Here is a 21,829-nt window from a genome sequence, read left to right on the forward strand (position 1 = left end):
AAAAATAAAAAACAAACATGTTGAATGGAAATTTAAAGCAAGTGATCTCAAAACACATAACACTTTTCAACTGCTAACTTCATTTGGCCACAATTTATCATACCAAACTTGAAGAAAATAATTTAATATACATTTTAATAATGTCTATTTAGAGAGATTATTCTATAGGAAGTTACATATCCAAATTAAAAGTAAAAGCAACCTATGCTAAACTAAAAATCAGAAATGGATTCTCTTCTAATCTTTTTAAAAATAATATCAATAAAAAAATCCTATAATTTCTGCTGCAATGGCAGAAAATACCATAAATCATAGTCTGGGCTGCTGAGCAGGTCTCTGACAGAACTGGAAAAATAAATGAATAGATCTGTCATAGTGAAAAACGAAAGAAGAAAATTTCCTACTCTATCACCCAGTCTGTTTCTTAAAAACACTTGGCTGTTCAGAGTATTGCTACAAATATTACCAACATACAACTGTAAGTACTTTTACGGTACTACTTCCAGGTGATTTCAAATCCAAAGACAATGCTGAAGTCGTTTTACAGGCTAATAACTAATTTCCTTTAAAAAAAAATAGTCCAAACCAAAAAGGATCTTAGACAAAATCAAAGAATTCTTATTCACCTGTCCTTTCTCTGGCATGGTAAAATATTGAAAAATAGTTCAAATAGGAAAATCCATTGTTAAAACCCTAGCAAATAGAGGTTTTTTAAAAGGCTGTCTACAAAATATTTTAGGGAACTTTCTCCAATAAAATGATGATATCAATTGCTAATTAAATCAAACATGAGCTAAATAATGGGGGCAAGAGTGGGAAGGTCAACACTGTTGGAACTCTTTTAAAACATGCATGAAGGTACAAAGCTTCTTTATTTGAAAATTTTATCAATAAATTCAAAAAACAGTGCTCCCCCCACACTGAACCTCATTATTGGCCAACAACTTGACTAATTTACTGTGTGGCATAAAACAATGAGCCAGTCATCTAAGAAAGTATTCAAACAATTTACCTCTGTAGGCTGATTAACATGAGAAGAATCAGGCTTAAAGAAGTATCTGGACTCATCTACCCTCTGTGTTCTGTGTATGTTTGTCCAATTAAATATAGGCAAGAGTGAAAGGAAACTTTCCATGTTCCATAAATAAAGGCCTATCCCTTAGAGAAAAATAAAAATCGAAAAGTTAAAAAAAATTAATTTCAAGAAAGGATACAAGAGATTATATTTAACTAGAAAATTAAGGGAAAATATCTTTAAAAATTAAACATGAATTATCAATTAAAATAAACATAAGTAATCAATATAAAATGAAAACGAACTTCACATACCTAGCAAAAGTAAAAGTGGGATAATTAGCAGTAGCAACTTGCAGATTTTTGGAAGGCACCTGGAAATAAAAATGAAAATGCTTAACTTGCAACAAATAGGAGGTGAAAAATATATCAACAAGCATTTATTAAATACTTATTAGTTGCGAGGCACTCTGTTAAGTTCTTATGATACAAGGAAAAGTAAAAGCAGCCCCTACCCTCAAGAAGTTCACATTTGAATGAGAAATGAACAAATAAGATATGGGTGTGTGTGTGTGTGTGTGTGTGTGTGTGTGTGTGTACCTGTATCTTTCTGTAACAGATAAATTGGAAATGATCTCAGAAGGAAAGCACTAAAAATAAGATAAAGAAAGGCTTCCTGAGGAGGTGGAATTTTAATTGAGATTAGAAGAAATCCATGGAAGCCAGTTGGTGCAGGTGAGGAAGGAAGGGATTCCAGGTATGGTGGACAGCCAGAGAAAACACATGGAGTTGAGAAATGGAGTATCTTGTGCAAGAAAACAGCAAAGAGGCCAGTGTCACTGACTGAAGAATACGTAGATGGGAGAGGTAAGAAGGCTAGAAAGATATGAAGGGGCCATGTCATAAAGAGTTTTAAAACCCAGAGGATTTTATATTTACCCCTAAATGTAACAGGGTGCCACTAGAGAATTTACTGAATGAGGGAATGACATGGTTCTGCAAAGATCATTTCCATAGCTGAGTGGAGGATGGCCTGGAGTAGGGGGAGACTTGAGGGAGGGAGGTCAACCAGAAGGCTATTGCTATAGTCCAAGCTTGAGGTGATTATACCCTCCTTGTACCAGGCTGGTGGTGGTAAAGGAGGGAAGGGGGAACACACAAGAGATATTAAAAAGGTAAAACAGAAAGGACTTGGCAACAAAAGGGATATGGGAGACTTGAGAAAAGAGTAGAAGATGACACTGATTGGGAGCAAAAGTTAGGAAGAGAGAAGAGATTTGGGGGGGGATATAATAATAATATTCACCACACTAATTTTCCTTCTAAGCATTTTATGTAAAACACCTTTGCTCTTAAAAAACACTGCTGTTTCTTAAAGGTACATGATTTCTATCCATTTGCTCAATTTCATAAACTTTCATAAAATTTCATAAAACATAATCTATGAATACAGCAGTGATAAGTATAGATTTCTAATGTTGTAGTAATTATTATTATCGTAGACTAGTATCTGCCTAAGTTCACCAACTACTCATGACATCAACTATATAAGGATGAGAAAAGACATAGAGGAGTGAATGAACATTTACCTGCACAAATCTTCAGTTTCATTAAAGTTTCTGAGATAATACATTTTTGATAACTGGAATTCTGTGTACACTAGTGATTTGTTCTAAATCCTTCTCCTCTATGTATTTGACACGTTCCTATATTTCTGACATTACTCTAATGCTGCCTTGGTTGTCCAAGACACCAATCAACAGACTCGTTACTATATGTAAGATACTGCATACTCAATTGCAGAGTATTAGAAAAGAAGTGCCTGACTGATTAAAACTTCCGTGAATAAAGTCCAAAAATGACCTGACTTATTCCCTATTCTATGAGATTCCAATATGAGTAACCTGATTTTGATTGCTCTAATACTTTTTACCAAACCATGATTGCTAACCAACAATTAAAGTGAGTGAATTTTAATAACAAAACGGTCCCCCACTTTTGAAACTTAAAATTGATGTTAGAGGAAAGATTTTCTTACCTTGTAAGTAGGAACACATTTAACCAAGAAATCAAAGTAACAAATTGGTACCATCCAGTTCCTAGCCACCAGAATACTCCAGAGGCTGCCTTCCCTAAAAATAAAACGTAAAAAGTAGAACTGTTCTGAGGAAATCAAAGCCTCTAAGTGGTAACAACCAAGCAACAAGCAACCACAACAAATAAATTACTTTGACTATTTTCAAAGTAGATGATCAAAGAAATCTGTGAACAGGATTTTTACATGCACCACAATAGGACTAAGTCATATAGCAGTGGTTAAGAGTAAAACCACAGAGCAACATAAGTCATAGATGCACAAGACAAGATGCAAAGGAAGAAACATTTATTTAAAGCATTAAATTCATGCACTTCAATTACACTGAAATCAAGCTCCTAGCAATGAATTTGGTATCTCAAATCTTTCCCACACACACACACCAAATACTTATGCAACTAGAAATTTAGGATGTTAGCACTTCTAGGTAGTAATGATTGAAAAATGTTATTTCAAGAAGTCAAAATGAGAACCTAAAAATGAAAGTCATCAGATCACATAGGAAAAATACTTAATTTGCCAAAAGCCTTTCGGATCATGCTAGCATAAAAAGCCAAAAATAACCACCTGGAGAAACAATAGCCAACCAAAGAAACGATAACACCTTCTTGGACACAAACCATCCTGTAGCTCCAATCCCTTGCAGTGTTTGCATCAAAAAGTAACCTATAACAGATAAAAGGTGTATGCAGAGTGCACACACAGAGAATGTAACCAGAATACCATCCTCTAAATACATAATAAAATAGCTTCTCCCACTTGACAAATTTATGAAACTAATAAATTTGTTTTTAAATTTTACCATTCTCTATTTTTATTAAGTCAAAGAATTTTCTTTGCTTTCAATAAAATAAAATTATTTATAAATCAGGGAAGACAGAAATTCATTGAAATTGACTAGCAATATGAAAAAGCACTTGTTATGAATTAGAATAATTTTTCTTCAATTCTACACTTTTTTCTTATCTTGTCCAACTAAAATGTCTATAATGTAACAGTCACTTTAACAAGTATTTCCTACAATCCAAGTTTCCTAATAATTTTGTTGGAGATTTCTTTTATGTTTGAGAACAGTACTACCAAATTTTATGATAAGGAGAATGCAACACTCTAAGGTAAATTAAGCTGTAAAAAAAATCAGCATAACACTCTTGGGGAAATCATGTTTACATATAGAATTTTAAACCGAATTTTTTTTTAAATTTTTCATGGCCTCTCCCCTACGGAGAAAAAAAAATCATCAAAACACAACATAAATAACCTTACATTAAAATGACACATATGTAAAGTTTGTGGCTGCTTAGGAGATTCCTTAATTACTGTTTCTCTTTTACAGTGACATTGATGTTATATACATGTTAATTTTAACTGCCTGAAATCTCTGTACTCAAAGTATAAGAAGGTTCCAGTAATAACTGACTTTTACTGAAACATAAAGAAGTCATCTGTTCAATTATTGTTCATTTATTCAATAACTCACAAAACAATTTTATTTTAACTAACTTTTACAGCCTTACAGGGAAAAAGTTACTATCCCTTTCTCCATGAAACACACGAATCAAAGATAAACAGAAAATCACATACTTTCATGAAATAACACCTTGTTGACTTTTATAATATTACCAATTAAGACAAAGTGGTGTTGAATTTTTTCAAATAAGGCAAAATGTATTTAACATAAATGTTCTTTATTATGCAACTGAAATACATGGCTATCTGTAAAATAATATTGTATCTCAGAAGAATAATTAACTTAGTTTTACTTAAACCTCCCTACAAAGTTGAGTTCTATCCATCAAACCTGCACTACATAAATAAATTAGACAGTTAACCTACAAATTTATCTGTATTTTTAGCTCAAGTTTCTATTTTGACTGTGCTTTATTAGATCTGAAGCTACTTATTACTTCTCTCACAGAGGGGTTGTGAGAAAAGTGCTTTACAAACTTCAAAGACCTATTGAAAAGTGAGTTACTGTTATTTAAAATCCTTAAAAGATTTTATAAAAACAAAGCAACGAATGATTAACATTTGTGAAATAATGATGAAAAAGAAAAACAAACAAAAAAGGTGCAAGAGTCAACCTGTGTGAGAAAAGGTGTGCCAAATGGTCCTTGCTACCCTTTTTGACCTTGAAGATTGCAAGTGGGTTGTTGTATATGTTTCAAGATGTTTCTTCCCCTTACAGTCATCACCTGTTGGTTGTGGTAACAATTAAGCATTAATTTAACAAATTAATAAGTAAGTTAGTCAATCAATAGACCTGTGTCCAGTCATGTCAAAATAGCAATTTATAAAAAACAAAAAAATAATCAGTTAAGTGAAATCTGGCAGTTGTTTCTATAATTTAAGTATTTAAACAGTAGGTCTCTTAACCAATAATGGATATTAGCTCTGGATATAGGGCATGTGTCACTCATGTAATTTAATCAGGCCACTAAAAAATTATAACCTGTGCAGAACTGAGCCAAAGACTAAGTTTTCACACATATGATAAAGCCATACTTACACAGTGATTCACCATTTACACTGAGGTGACCATCCTCTCTGAGAAACTCTTTTACATTCACACACCCACAGTAATTCGAATGAGCTGCAATATATGCAAAACAGGCTTAGAAAAATTCATCTCTCTCAAGTCCAAATTCTTCTAGCTTTACATGAAGCCAGTGCAATAAGATAGTTTGAAATGGATATCTGAAGCTCTACCTAATACAAGTGAATGCTGGTGAGGTTTTATTACTGAAAGATTAAAAAAAAAGTACTGACTGGCAAACTGAATTCCCCAAACCAGCAGCAATAAAAGAAAATCTTGTTTAAAAAAAATTTATAAATACAGCACAGAAGTCCTGAACCAAAAATCAATCAATTTAATAGATTACCTTTGTTTTAAAAAGGTAAAATGAATCAAGGAATAATAATGTTGAAAAAGAAAGATTATAGCAGTACATTTTGATACAATTGTTTAAGCAACAGTCAATTTTCAGCTTTAAAGATAAGATAAACTACTATCAGTAAGCTCAGAAAAAACAGCCACAAGAAGATAGTACTGACTGAAGGAGAAGAAAATATAGATGAAAAGCCATAAGAAAAAGTACAGTTGTTTTCTCCACCTCTAAAGCACTGTTTGGTGGGAAAAGAAGAAAATTTGTTAAATACCTTTTGATTCATGGCTTTTCGTCTTACAACTTTTTGATTCACAATCTTTAGATTCATAATTTTTTAATTTGTAATTCTCTGATTCGTAACCCAACTTCATTAAAACAACTTGAAAAAGTTGAACTAAGAGTGATGAAAATGATGCCGCTGTGTGTTTGGCCAGACGTGAAATTCTATTCATGTAGAGAGATGCACCTCCTATTAAAAAAGTGTGAATACAAGTTATTTCCTCCCACAAGACTAACACTTACTCTCCACTGATCAAAAAAATTCACCCTGCAAATTACATGATCACATAAAACCAGAAAGGTCCTTTTAGTTAGAGAATTTTAAAGAATTTATATAAATTTAAACAAAAGGCCCTAAAAGTTAAAATGAAATTTTCATTAAAGCTGTATTTCAGCAAAAGAATATGGATCCTTACAATATCCTGGCATGAATAAAAATAACGTGTCAGATTTATCAACATCAAGGACCTCATACTAGCAAACAACTGTAAAATATCATTCAGGTACCAGGGTGGGGAACTTGGGGCCTCAAGGCCACATGTGGCCTTCCAGGTCCTTAGGTGTGGCCTTTGGAATGAGTCCAAGTCTTACAGAACAAATCCTTTTAGTAAGGGGATTTGTTCTGTGAAGTTTGGATTCAGAGGGCCACACTTGAGGCCACATGTGGCCCTGAGGCCAGAGGTTCCCCACCCCTGATTCAGGATGAAACCATTTCATTCTAACAGACTTTCTTCTGCAGAGGACAAGCCATGGTTTTCATTGGGTTCACTGAGTAGCAGTAAGAGGAGAAAATGCCCTCGCTCTTCCTATTGTGCCTGGGAGGCCATCATTAGTCTTTATTATCATTACCTGGATAACATGAGTTATCCCTTCCCTTGGATCTCTCTCTTGTAAAGAAAACAATGGCTTTACAAACCATTGCTTGCAAAAATCTAAGATCTAAGGATATAAATTCCCTGTCCCACCCTCCCTCAAGAATATTAGAATAACCTTCTAGGGAACCCTATTATAAACCATATACAAAGCACTATGTTGGTTTCTGTTTTTATAAGCTTCAGCAGAATTTGTAGAAAACAAATATCAGAAATTCCCTTTTTTTACAGTTTTTTGGTTGCTAAAAGTACAGCTCTCTTCAAGTCTTCTCCTGGCTCCATGTCTTTGTCCACAGACAGAATGGACTTCCTCCTCAGTTCTCATTTGTAAAGTGCTGAGACTGGACTAGATAGATGACTTGATAACTGCCACCTAGCTCTAAATCTTTGAATCTAAGACTGATCCCTTTGCCTATTCACATTTTTTTCCTGTCTTCAATCCTCAGCTCAGGTACTATCTCACCCACAAACACTTTCACTAGCTAGAAATAGCTTCATTTCCTTGAATCTTTCAAGTTACTATTCTACCACCTCTTCTCTCTGGACTTAATCACATGAACCATATGATTTTCAAGACAAAAAAAATTTGTTTTATTCTGTCAAATCACTATTTTGTGGTGTCTGGTGTTTTATAAAAATTACAGAATCTTGACATTAGAAGACAACTCATAGATACCTTCCTTTCAACAAGCATTATTCTAGGCACTGCAGACAGAGACAAAACTCAGGGTTGCTGCCTTCAAGGAGTTTATATTCTACTCTTACCACTGCCACTTTATCTGGATTATTCCAATAACTTCATAACAGGTTTTTTGTTGGTGCCATTCTCCCCACCCATCTCCAACTCCAATCCATCCTTTATGACACTGCCAGACTATCTTATTTTATAGCTTTGGTCAATACCTTTTACCCGCTCAAAAAATCTTCATTGGTTCTTCATTTATCATTTAAGGCCAACCAAATTCTGGCACCATCCTAGCTTTGTGACCCTCATACAACTTCTTTGCAAGTACTCTATGCTCAAGTCAAAATGAAAAACTGTCTTCTGGGATACAACTTTTGGAATGCCAACTTTTGTTTATAATATTCCGTTTACCTAGTATATCTTGTCCTCCCCATCCTGTCTAGGAATTCAGATTCCTAACCATTTTCAAATGTTCCCTTTTTGGTGAACAACTTATCTATGATCAACCCACCCACAAATCTTTTTGTTTTCCCCAACAGACCTCAAACTAGGCTTTATTGTACATTTCTTCAATATAATTACATATTGTAGTTATGTATTTACATATCGTGTCAGATTCCCTTATCAAAATTTAAGTTCCATGAATGCAAGAACCACTTTTTAGATCCTTGTTCTGAGCGCCTAGTGCAGAGCTTTACATATCAGCAAGCTAAATAAATGTTTATTGAATTCAGAGTCCCTGGACAATCACCCTAATGTCTCCAACAGAGAGTTAATCTCAACGTTGAGGCTCAGTATTTAATGGTATTTGCATATATTTCTACACCCTTCTCCACTTGTAATACAGCATTTCCCACCCCTAACCCCTAACCCCAAAAAAGTTTTGATTCTCTTTGGCTTCTGACCAAGGGGCTGAATTGTCTACAAATCAGAGAAAGAAAACTAAGTTAGCTAAATTTTCTATACAATGAATGCTACTTTGTTTCCATCCCTATCCATTATGACAAATGGATTCTGGTAATTTCTCTAGTATGGGATGAAAAGACTTGATAATTTGATTAGAATAAAAAAAACTGCATTTTGAGCAAAAGCAAAACTTTATGGGAGACTGATAATAAGGAACAACTGTATTTACATCTTAAATTCATATTCAACTCAGAAAACGTTGTTAATGTCTGTTCACAACATAAAAATTAAAAAAAAGACGTTTCACATAACATTTTACTTCCTCATCTACTTTCTCCTCATTCTTTCTTGTTATATTAACAATATGAGCAACTTTACAAGAAAAAACAAAAGAGGACACTCTCATTTTGCCCACTGTGATATAAGAATGCTACAATGGACATGTCTTTCAAAAGTACACCCTATGTTTTCCAACTCTTATCAAGCAAAAATTTTCAGCCTCTCCAAAAACATTTCTGGAAATAAAGCTAAATTTATAAGAAATATAAAATACATATGTTTTGAATTTAAATGGCTAAGCAGCATTTAAGAATGAAAACTTTCTGATAACAGCTAAAGACTATTGTTGAAGTAGCTCCTGAAAGGCTCTTAGGAATACAGAGTTTTGCTAAAGGGACACAGCAAAAGTGATAGTCACAGTAGGGACTCTCAATAGTAACAGTTTTTACCAAATATCCCTTATTCCATCTAAAGGGCCAAGGGCAACCTCTCAGTCTTAGCCAAACTGTCAATCAAACAGAACCCACGCTGTGTTATGTGGCTCCACAATTCTCTCAGTAGCCTGTAGGAGAAATGGCTACAGTCACTGCCTAGGGAAACAAAGGGTAGTGACTTTCAAAAACCTAAGTGTTTAGTTGGCAGAAAGGGATTCTCTCTCTCTCTTTTTTTTTTTTTTGACTAGGCAATAGGGTTAAGTGACTTGCCCAGGGTCACACAGCTAGTAAGTGTTATGTGTCTGAGATCGGATTTGAACTCAGGTCCTCCTGAATCCAGGGCCAGTGCTCTATCCACTGCACCTCCTAGCTGCCCCCAGAAAGGGATTCTCAAAGTATGCACAGGGAGCATTCTGTGGGAACTTCCTTATGGACCTGCCAGTAGCAAAAGTCCCTAGATTCATACTCCATTCTGTGAGGATGTTTCTGGGGTACCTCTCAATTTCAATTCAAGTCCAGGTAGATAATGTTAGAATATTAATATTAACTTGGGCAATTAATGGAGTTGTTTTTCCTATAACAAAAGCAGTCATCACAAATATAAAATCAGTACACAGGCCTCTCCAGGAACTGAATTCAGTAAATATCTCCATCTTTTCACCTGCCCCACCAAAACTTTCCTCTTGCTCCTCCTCAGAAATACAACCATAGACCTATCAGATTAGGGGGTTTAAATCAGCAGTAACATTTCTGCCTCTCTTTCCTACCATAATTTCCATAAAATTTTTTTATTACAGAAAACATTTCTTAACTGTCAAGCATTATTTTTGTAATTTTATCAGTAATTCAGATGACGCACATATGGGGCACTAAGCAAGAAATAATGGCATAATTTTAATAAGAGAAGTTTCGAAGTGGTATTGAAAACTTAAAAATCTATCATACTCAAAAGAAAACTGAAAAGCATTTGTTTGCTCACATCCAAAATGTTATGCTGTAATGTTAATGGGTAACAAATATTCTCTAGAAAAAATACTATCCAATTGCAAGTACACCAGTTATTTCATTGCTTAGTTTTTTAAAGCACAAATAACTCAAAAATCTACAGCAGAAATGGTTTAAATAAACATACATCATTCTGTAGAATGAAATAGTTTTACAAGGCTATCATCCTAATATTTTGCTTAAAAAAACTAGACTTACGTTTTTGACTCCCATCCCTAAAATAAATTCTTGAAGATGGCACGTGGGAAGTGGAGTAGGCTGTGAGGACATCCTTTCGCTCAGAAAGCATACTGCAATCACTGCATATATAACCATTGTTCAAGGCTGTGTCTGTTTCTCCAGTTGCTAGGTCACCATTTCCCTGAATGACAGTTTTAGTCCCACCTAAATTTTTTTTAAAAAATAGATTGAAATTGTTTATTTTGATATGAATTAACCTAAAAAATAAATGTATTTTGGAGAAAAGAAGGAACATGGACTAATTACCTTTAAGATCACCATCATCATCAAGACCTAAAAACAAAACAAAACACATTCTTATTGCTGAAAACAACACAAACTAAAATGTGTACAGGAGCTTAGAAACTACAAGAGTTAAAAATCATAATTATATTGCATCATATTAAGCAGCATTTAAAGCTTCCTCTCCTCAATTTAAGCATAAGGAAACAAGAAACAAAATCGTATCTGTCCCTGCTTCCTTCATGTGACTATTGGGGAAAGCTGCATTAATTAGTAGCATATGCTGCTTCTGTTGCCTGGTAACCACTTTCACTGCCAGAACAAACAGCACAGCGAAACAAGAATACTAACTCTTGCCAAAATTAGTACATAATATTTTGGAAACTTATTCAAATCCTTCAAATCACAGTATAAGAAAAAAGAATCAGCATGAAAGTCACAGAGAGATAAGTAACTTTTAAAGAAAGCTAACATAACAGTAATAACCAACGCTAAAAAGCTCTTTAAGGTTTGAAAAACACTTTACATACAATATCTCATAAAATAAAAAAAGTAATGTAACCAATTCCTTTATAAAATAAAATGCTCTATCCACCTATATTACTATATATAGCAAAAAAAAAAAAATTACCACCACCTGAGAGGAAACCTTTTGAATTATTAATTTAAAAAAGTTATTTATATTTACAAATCAGATTAAACTTCTTGTTCAGTCATTTCATCCATGTCCAACTCTTTGTGACACTATTTGGGGTTTTCTTGGCAAATATACTAGGGTGATTTGCCATCTCCTTCTCCAACTCATTTCACAGATGAGGAAACTGAAGCAAAAAGCATTAAGTGACTTGCTCAAAGTCACACAGCTAGGAAGTGTGTGAGGCTGGATTTGAACTCAGGTCTTTCTGATTCCAGGCCCAATCCACTGTGCTACCTAGAATGCACTCAATTAAAACTTACAATTATACTATTTATATTTACAATTATTCTATTTAACTGAAATGATAAATTTGGCTCAGAAGGAAACCTGAAAGGATCTAGTCAATATCTCTGAACTTCAACCAGGATAGCAAAAAAAAAAAACAAAAAACAACTATCGATGTCAAAGGGGCATCAACTCTTGCTAAATAATATAATTATCATTTTAAAATCTAAAATCTTTAAATGGTCTAAAATGTTCTGACAATAAACACTAAGGATATTCAGATTCCAATGCTTAGTTCTATGAGAGATTATTTCAATCGATAAAAATGTATTAAGCGGGGGCAGCTAGGCAGCGCAGTGGATAAAGCGTCAACCCTGGTGTCAGGAAAACCTGGGTTCAAATTTGGCCTCAGAGATCTTATCACTTATAGCTGTGTGACCCTGGGCAAGTCACTTAACCCTACTGCCTAGCAAAACAAAAAACAAAAAACAAAAACATATTAAGCGTTTTCAATGTGCTAGACACTTGCTAAGAGTTCAAAATTTAAAAAAAGAGGCAAAAGACAGTTCCTGCCCTCAAGAAGCTTACACTCTAATGGGGGAGAAAACATGCAAACACATATATTCAATGTAAACCATATACAGGATAAACAGAAAATAATTAACTGAAGGAAGGAGTTGGGAAAGGCTTATTATAAAAGATGAGATTTTAGTTGAGATTTAAAGGAAGCCAGGAAAGTCAGCAGGTGGAGTTGAGGAGGGAGACTGGCATAGGGGACAGCCAGAGAAAATGTCTCGAGCCAAGAGATGGAGTGTCTTGTTTACAGAACAGACAGGAGGCCAGAGTCGCTGGATCAAAGAGTATGGGGCAGGCAGTATGGTGTAAGAAGACTGGAAAGGTAGGAGAGGGCTTTGAATGCCAAGTCGGAGTATTTTGTATTTGATTCTGGAGGTGACAGGGAGCCACTAGAGTTTATTGATTAGGAGAGTGATATGATCAGACCTTCACTTTAGGAAAATCATTTTGGTGGCTGAATGGAGAGGACAGATTGGAGTGGAGAAAGACTTGAGGCAGGCAGACCCATCAGCAGGCTATTGCTAATAGTTGAAGCTTGAGGTAATCCACTAGAGGGCCTGCATTAGAGTAGAGGCAATATCAGAAGAGAGAAGGGACTGTATGAAGAGAAGTTGAAGAGGTGAAATCAACAGGCCTTGGCAATAGCTTGGATTGAAGGGTGGGTGGAGCGGCGAGCAACAGTGAAGAGTTGAGGATTAACTCCTAGGTTGTGAGCTTGAGGGACTGGGAGGATGGTGCTACCCAAAAACACGGAAGGTAGAAGAGATGGGAAAAAAAAAAAAAAGAAGTGGTGGGGAGGGTTGTGGGGGGGAATGAATTGTTCTGGACATGTTTAGTTTAAGATGTCTACTGGATATCCAGGTTGAGATGTCTGAAAGGCAAATGGAGATACAAGATTGGAGGTCAACGGAAAGATGGGGGCAGGAGAGGTAGATTTGAGAATCATCAGCAGTTGGTAATTAAAAGCATGTGAACTGATAAGATCAGCAAATTAAGTAGTATAGAAGGGAAAGAGAAAAGGGCCCAGGACAGAACCTTGGGACACTAGTGGTTATTATCTCATTCTACCTATTCTTTCTTCCATTCACAAAAGTATTTTGGAGGTTAAAAGTGAGGCAAGATCCAAAAATAAAGAAAATTACTTTGCTATCGTAACACAAAATATTATGTCATTATAGTAATAGTATATACAAGTAGTATAACAAACCTGAAATCACAATTCCTAGACAAACTCAATCTGCTGGATGGTATATATAAAAGTTATTTATCATTTTATCATATTTAGGTAGTCTCTATATCACTTTGCTACAGAAAGAGGGCAAATCATAAAACTAAACACTTAAGCCCATAGGGTCAAATCAGAAATCAACTCTGAGGAATACTTACACAGTATAATTGCTTTCCGATGGCTCAGGAATTTTAAAATAAAAATCTCTAACCTTTAATTTTCTTCTGTTTTATATAATAATTTCAAAGCTTTCTAGTATGTCACACTATATCAGCTAGTTTGATTTTTTTTGGTGCCAAGTTTGCTTAAAGGTGATTCCCATGACACCATACTTAGAAAACAGATCTAGTTATGACATCCAATTATATTACTTTAATTGTCCAGATCAAAACAAAAACAAATATTCCAAACCTCATGGGAAATTAAGCAGAGCAAAGTCAAAGACTAAAGTAGTATTCAATAAGTTCTATGCACACAGCATTCAAAGTAGTATTCAAATAAGTATCTTTATGTCCATAAGCAAATCATTTAAACTTTTGGTACTTTGGTTTCCCTAGCTATAAAATGGAAAGAGTGATTGATATTTACTTCCTAGGGATAGTCCAAAAAATTATTAAAATATAGATGATATAATCTGAGCTTCTTATAGACAAACAAGAAACACATTTAAAATACACAAACACACCTCACATAATTTTTTCCAAAAGCAACAGTCTCCCATTAACTCACCCCAGAAATGGACAACTTTGGTCTGTTTACGAATTAAAGACTCATCCAGGACAGAGGATCTTAAAGATGTACCGCTAGCATGGCTATCAAAGGTACTCTGGCTGAGAAGGGAGGAGGAGTTGGAAGCAGCTTTTCTTGTAGTATGATTTACAGCCAAAGACTGTTTGTTTGTGTTTCTATGATGTTTTGATGTCCTATCCAAAAAAGAAAACACATCTGCAAACCTTCTCTGATAAATACAAAACAATTAGAATTTAATGATGAACTTCATAATGATGAAAAGTAAACATAAATTCCAAGATTAAGTAATTAATATTTTAAATAATTTAAGTGATTTGCTTTTTATAAATTCATACAATGAACTTTTTATACTTCATCAGTACCAACGGAGAAACTTCACATTATTTCTCAAGGATAAGCAAAATTTGTATTTAGATTAGTGAATCAAGGACATAGTCAACATCTTGGAATATGGCTTTCTGCATTTACATTCTGATCTACTAGAAAAATGACTTCAAAGCTAAGTTTTTATGAAAATTCAACCTTATATAAGAAAAATACCAGAGTTGTCAATCCGTATCATTGAAGAGAGTTTCCATACCAGGAGTTTCCTACACAAATAAAATCACAGGCTCAGATTTCTCCCAACCCCTACTCCCCTCAAGTGCTCTCATCCTTCCAGAAAAGACAGAAAACCGTCAGACAGTTTTTTCTACTAGGCTATTTTTATTTAAAGCATTTAGTATATATATATTTAATTAACTTAAATGTTAAATACTTAGAAAGAGTATACTCTTTCTACCAAATCAACTATGGGAAGCATACATAATAAGACAATTTATAACGATCAGAATTTGAAGAAATTTTGTATGGTTTCCTCTCATAATTCATATGAGAACAATTCAATATGAAACATTAATGCTGGCCCTTTTGATTCTATTCTCCTACAAATGCCACTCACTTTTTTCTCTTCCCTTTCATCACCTTTGTACTGAATATCTGTGCTCACAGATCATAATTCAGATTTGAATAAGGTTAAAGCTGTTGCCTTAATTCTTCACCAAAGCATGAAAATCATCCCATACTTTTCGGTATAGTAGCGATATGAAACATGGAAAGGTCATAAATTGAATATATTTGAGAATGACAAGGCAATGTATTCATAGACCTTAATCTACCATGTAAATCTTGTAATGAATGTGCATATACACTTTATAAAATCTATCTTAATCACTAATATTACAAAGCTGAATTGTAACATATTTGTTTTGGCAAGATCCCTTTCCCCCTTCCATGACATTTGGTCAGACAGCTGAAGTTCAATTCTTATTACACTGGATGAATAAAACTTTCTAAACCATGACTATTAGTACTATATCTGGAACTGAAGTTGCTTTATTGTGTGGCAGCTGTCTCTTTAGCACTCTGAAATATAACTGAATAGGACTTCAACTGAACAAAATGTCAGTGCTTAACTCCGTAGAACGGCAATAACATTATAAATTCTAGAAGTGGTTACACGAGTATTTCTACCATATCAAAATGTGCAACATAATATTAATCCTTAATATGTGAAATTTGTTAAGGTAAAGTTTTACACAAGATATAAATACATGTGATTTTGGACAGTGAATAATTTTTAAACATCAAAGGAAAACATTGCTTACTTTGAAATCTTGTCTTTGTGAGAAGTATTTCTAGTATAGGAGTGAGTATTTTCCATCTGACCATCATCACTGGTGTATGTTGTAGGGACCGAATGCAAGCTTCGACGTGACAGTCTTGGAAAATCAAACACAGGATCCAATTTATGTTCAGTCTCAAAATCCAGGGCATCTGAAGAATAGCTTGAACTACAATGAAAACAAACTTATCACAAGGTTATCAAGTTTTAATGTCATTTGGCATAAAGCTTAAAAAAACTTACTGGAACAAATAGATTATCCAACATATTTGGCCAAAACATTTTTTAAATTGCTAATCATTAAAGGAAACTACAATTATTCTAATAAAAAACTTACTTTAATTAACCCCAAGACTGCTTGGAACATAAAAAAGGCCAGCACAGTTCTTTACCAAAGACATCTTCTAACTACTTCTACATTTTAAAAGCAAACAATATATTTCCTAGTGTGATAGCAATAGGTTTCTTAAACATCTAAGTATCTAAATCTAAGGCATTGGGAAACGAAATCGAAATCTAAGGCATTAGGAAAAAGTACTGTAGCAAATCAACAAGGTAACAAAATATTTTCAAATGTTCATGCTGAAATATATATTCAATATTCATATGTAGGTTTAGGTTAAAAGAGCTTATACCACAAAACAGAATGTTTTGCATGATATGAAGAAAAAAAAACATTAGATTTAGAGCCAGAGGAACCAGGTTCAAATCCTGCCTCTCCCCCTTGCTATGTATATCACCCTGTGTGAGAACATTTAACTTCTTTGGGCCTTAGTTTCCTCACCGATAAAATAAGGGTGTTGAAAGAGATTTTTCTTAAGTACCATTCCACTTCTAAATCTATGATCTAAACACAATCCAAAATAACACCAAATTTCTTTGAATGGGATACTACAAACAATACTAATATTTTTTAAAATACTAATATTAAATTAACATTACTTAGGATTAATCAAAGCAGTCTAATAAAGACATTTTTTCCCAAAGAGGAATTTAACAACCTAATTGTTTGGTAGAGAGTGACATATATATGTTTTAAACAAAATTAATTCATAGCTATGTCTTACACACATCATCTTCAGTACTAGCCTTCTTAGCATCAGTGCAAGACTTAGCATCATAGGTTCTCAGAGTAATAAGATTTTTGAGAGGTTACAGAATCCAAATAACACGTGGGCAGTGCAGCAGTGATCATCCAAGTATAACATAACACTATTTCCATAGGAAAATACATTCAGAGTTCTCAGAAATGCACAAACTTTCAGAACACAACACACTCTAAAACGGAGACTACCTGTAGTCTCTATTAAATGACTGGGGATGAAAAAGCAAAACAGAACAATTGAGATGTCCCAATTCTGAATTAGGAGGGAAGAATGACATGAGAATATATTCATACTTATTTAGCAAACAATATAAAAGATTAGGAACATTAGCTAGAATAAGACTCAAATAGTAAAGGCCTAATCTGGTCCTAAAATAGAGTAAAACATTTTAATTTTGGTCTATTATCTTCATGAAGAATATTTAACTTTTTAATTAAATTTTTATTTCCTGGCTTTTATATATAAACCAAATACAAAATGCTAAAATATTTTTCCCAGAACCTAAAACCAGAACCACACAAAACTATTCAAATAAATGTTCTATCCAATAAACGCACGAGCTGCAGTGAGCATCAAATAACTATGGTCGACTGTTTGCTAAATGACAAATTAATTGACCAACATATAAATGAAATTCTCCACATGTTTTTAGGTATATCACCTCAAATTTATAAGAAAAACAACTAAGAAAATGCATGCAGGTAAAGTAAGTTACACAGTTCAAATAAGAGCAAAGATGAAATGCTGGCAGAACTCTCGAGGTCTAACCAAATTATTTTATTTTACTGGCTATTACTTGATATAAATAGGCAGTAGGCATAGCTTGTAAAAATTATTTTTTACATAAAGATTTTATTTGGTAAAACATGACCTATAGATATCTCTTATTTTAACACCAAATCAGATCTATAACAGATCACTCCACAAAAAAAAATCAGAGGAATGCTTCTTCATCTGCTTTACAGAAGGATTCATTAGTTCTTAAAGAGTTAGTTATCTTACAGCATTTAAAATATGATTTGATTTGCTTTTACAAAAATTAAGTTTATAAGGCTTTTTAGGAATACATCTATTTTTTAAAGTGAGCACAGAGACAAGAATTGGTAAGGCACACAAACTTAAACATACAATAGTAATTCTTTGATAATAGCAGTAGCCCAACATTCTTAGGATACTTTCTCAGAGTATCCTCTTTTACCTTTCAACTGTACGTTCAATTGGGCAAGTCCCAAATCTACTTACAACTGTAACACTAGGAAAGAGAGGGGTGTTATCTTTACAGAAACACCAATGCTCATCTTTTAGGCAACCACGAAACACCAGTGTTGCTTTCCTAACATAGACCTGATCACAAAGTTTTAAAAATATTTAATTCTGAAAAGAATGTCTTCAGAACTAACAAATAAACATATAAATTATGAAGACCAACCTTTAGTTACGTTCATACTATAGAAAATAAAAACTGGAGTTTAGTAGAGTTAATCTGTTCATTCCACCATGAAAAACTATAATTCTATTTATGTAAACAAAACGTGTTGCCATGAAAAATGTGATGTCGATCAGAATTATGAATCACATAAAAAGCAATGAAGAAAATTGAAGTTAAGATAGTATTCTTTTCTAAATTCTCAAACAAAATTCTTCTAAAATGCCTTACAAAGTTTTCTGTAAAGATTAAATCTCTTTATCCTTTAAAGAGTCATGTTTTATAAGAACTTGTAATGAAAGCCCTCTTTGTGAATATATATGTGTGCGTATGTATGTATATATATATAGACATACTCTAAACATACTGCCTTTGAATTCAATCAAAACATTTTCTAAAAAATCAAATCCAAATCAGTCCAGGAACATATCTTCCATATTTCCTCCTGAAACCAAGCACACTCCTTAAGTTTACAAAAAATTCAACATTCTATTGGAAAGGGATATAGTAGAATAAATATTAATTTGGGAGTTAGGGGGTATGAGTTCTAATTCCAGATCCACTATTATTTATCTTGGCAATTATCACTTAACCTAGATAGATAAGCCTCAATTTTCTTATCCATAAAATGAGTAAGTTAGAAAATCTAACTTATAAGGTCCATCTTGACATTTCTAGAATTCTATGATCCACAATCTTTTTTTTTTAAATTTATCAATTTTAGCATTTGGGGAGGACCAGATTTATGATTTCATTGGAGTAACGGGAAAGGCCAGTGCCAATATTCCTCCAACTCAGCGGTCCATGAACTTGTATTTTGATAACTATTTGAATATAATTGGTTTCCTTTATAATCCTATGGATTTTATGCACTTAAACACATCATTCTGAGAAGGGGCCCACAGTTTTCACCAGGCTGCTAAAGGAGTTCATAATGCAAAAAAAGGTTAAGACTCCTTCCTCTAACTGATGCAGATGGGCAACTACTAAGCAACTCAGAGTAGTGGAAAGTTGCTAGGCATAACAGGCAGGGCCACAGAGCCAAGTACGTGTCAAAGGCGGAACCTGTATTGAGGTCTTCCTGACTCAGAGGCCAGACCTCTATGTACTGAGCAGTACCTTTTGAGTTTTTAGTATAGGATAATTTAAATGACAATACACTAAAAAATAGAAAATTGATAGCTTATTTTTAAAAGTTGGGTTCCTATAACCTACTCCTCTGCTAAAATGGCTAATCTCCTCAATTCACATATCCTTTATGTGGTTATTTTGTATCTCATGTGACTACAACTAAGGGGAAAAATTTTTTTCTAAGATTTTTAATATATTAGTGCAATAAATTTATTATTAGAGGATTATTGATATAGAACTGGAAGGGCCCTAGGAGGCTATCTATTCACAATACCCAAATTTTACATGAGGGGACTGATGATTCTATCACTACAAAAATTTTCCTTTATGTTAACACAAGTCATTTTGGGTGGAGTCTTGGGATAGCATTTTATTTGTAATGAGTAATCACTGAGTCACTGGAAATTTGTTGGCTCAAAAATTTTATGGAGTTTTCAAAAAATATACAAAAACAATTTCCAAATCAGTAAATTAAATTTCTATGATATAGTATTTATATAGACTTTAAAAAAAAAGAAAGAAAAAAAAACCTTGATGTACATTACACATTTAGAGTACTGCGGACATTTAAGTACATCACAATCAAAAAACCCAAACCACACACACACACACACACTCTCTCTCTCTCTCTCTCTCTCTCTCTCTCACTCACTTACCTGAGTCCATATGTGTAGCCAGTGTTCTCTGGCACACTCTGAGGAGGAGTATACGTGTGGAGACGTGAAAAATCCATGTTCAAGATTTCAAATCATACTGTAGTAGGTAAAGAAAAAGGTAATGGCCTTTTTAAAAAGTGTTAGAAAATGAAAACGCGTCACAAAGAAACTTGCCCAATATGTACTTCACTGTGATGGGCTAAAACTTCATTATCAATGCTCTCTTGAACCACATGATTCATCTAGTTTTAATAGTAGTAGCTCTGTTCTCATAACTGCATACCCTAGAATACTTCCTTTTTGTGGTTTGTTTTAGGTATTTACCCCATTTCCCTCTCAAAAACTATATCCACAAAAAGATGCTAAATCCTACATGTAAGCTCTTAGACTAGTACAATACTTTTCATAAATTAACCTCATAAGAATGCTCAAAACACTTTGCATTCTCACTTTTCACACCGTACGGTTAAGAAACTTTCAAAACATTATTTGACTGCAATTTTTTTTGTTATAAGAATCAAAGAAAGTTGAAATCAGTTTCTATTTTTAATTAACACTATAATAACTGACTAGATAGCAAGTGCTTTCACCAAAGCACAAACCATGTAATAAGCTTAAATTAGAATGAAGTTGTTTCTTCTCCTCAGTAAAAACTAAAAGTTCTTAAAATTTAAAATCACTTGCAGAGAGTATTTTGCTTCACAAGTCATCACCTATGTCTCTTAGATTGGTTTAACAAATTTTCTTCTGAGTAAAAATATTTTACACACACACAAAAAAAACAAACCTACTACAACAATAAACGGCGAAGTGATGAGTCACCACATAGTTGAAAAATCTAATGAAGATAGAGAAGGAACAAAGAACCATCTTGTACAAAATGTCTGTGTATAAAACAGTAAGTTTTTAAGACCATTCTAAGTTACTTTAACTGAAACTGCCTTCTCTTTGAGGGGGGGGCTGAGGGATATATCCACTAACCTTTTTTTTTTAATCTTATGAAAATTTAAGGGGGCTGTTCAATTTCAAAAATATATCAGCTTGGTTAACAAAGTAATTATAAACTATTTTCCCCCCTCATATCTTTCACATTTTTCAACTCCCTTCTAAGAAGTCCCTGCCTCCAACTGGGATATACAGTCTCAAAAAGGGTGATTGTTCCTCATTGGACACTTCAGTTAAATGTACTTTAATACTGCTATTTTACTTATGTAGCTGAATATTACAATACCTTTGTATTATAGTATATTTGTTTACTGGTCTGTTCATTTGCCTATATTTCCTTTTTTGTCTGTCTCTGTCCATACTGTTGACTGATTTTGACAGTAGAACACAATAAAGTGATGAAAATTTAGATTTGAATGTAAGAAATCTAAGAAACCAAAAAGAAAATAGAGAAAAAACTTTCCCCAAACTTTATGTACTTTCCTGCTTCAATACCAACTACAAGCA

General features: G+C 33.7%; 1 protein-coding gene across 17 annotated transcripts in view; it reads right to left on the reverse strand.

The window, feature by feature from the left end:
- The window catches only part of LOC114052102 (SUN domain-containing protein 1-like), a 62,847-nt gene that overhangs the window by 20,703 nt on the left and 20,315 nt on the right, over positions 1–21,829 (reverse strand). For 6 of the 17 annotated variants that reach the window (XM_027874549.1, XM_027874550.1, XM_027874552.1 and 3 more), the window contains exons 2-13: positions 20,378–20,474; positions 16,042–16,227; positions 14,375–14,568; positions 10,944–10,970; positions 10,656–10,841; positions 6,269–6,466; positions 5,619–5,702; positions 5,194–5,304; positions 3,677–3,775; positions 3,053–3,146; positions 1,330–1,388; positions 1,013–1,158 (exon numbers count right to left, since the gene is read on the reverse strand). In XM_027874549.1, coding sequence (XP_027730350.1) covers positions 1,013–1,158; positions 1,330–1,388; positions 3,053–3,146; positions 3,677–3,775; positions 5,194–5,304; positions 5,619–5,702; positions 6,269–6,466; positions 10,656–10,841; positions 10,944–10,970; positions 14,375–14,568; positions 16,042–16,227; positions 20,378–20,454 — 1,461 coding nt within the window. In that variant the 5' untranslated portion in view covers positions 20,455–20,474. The remainder of the gene's footprint in view (positions 1–1,012; positions 1,159–1,329; positions 1,389–3,052; positions 3,147–3,676; positions 3,776–5,193; positions 5,305–5,618; positions 5,703–6,268; positions 6,467–10,655; positions 10,842–10,943; positions 10,971–14,374; positions 14,569–16,041; positions 16,228–20,377; positions 20,475–21,829) is intronic. The other 11 variants (XM_027874556.1, XM_027874565.1, XM_027874562.1 and 8 more) reach the window with 6 other exon arrangements.

The sequence above is a fragment of the Vombatus ursinus genome, unplaced genomic scaffold (assembly GCF_900497805.2).
Source record: "Vombatus ursinus unplaced genomic scaffold, bare-nosed wombat genome assembly UNPS02014807.1, whole genome shotgun sequence".
NCBI classification, from domain to species: Eukaryota; Metazoa; Chordata; class Mammalia; order Diprotodontia; family Vombatidae; genus Vombatus; species Vombatus ursinus.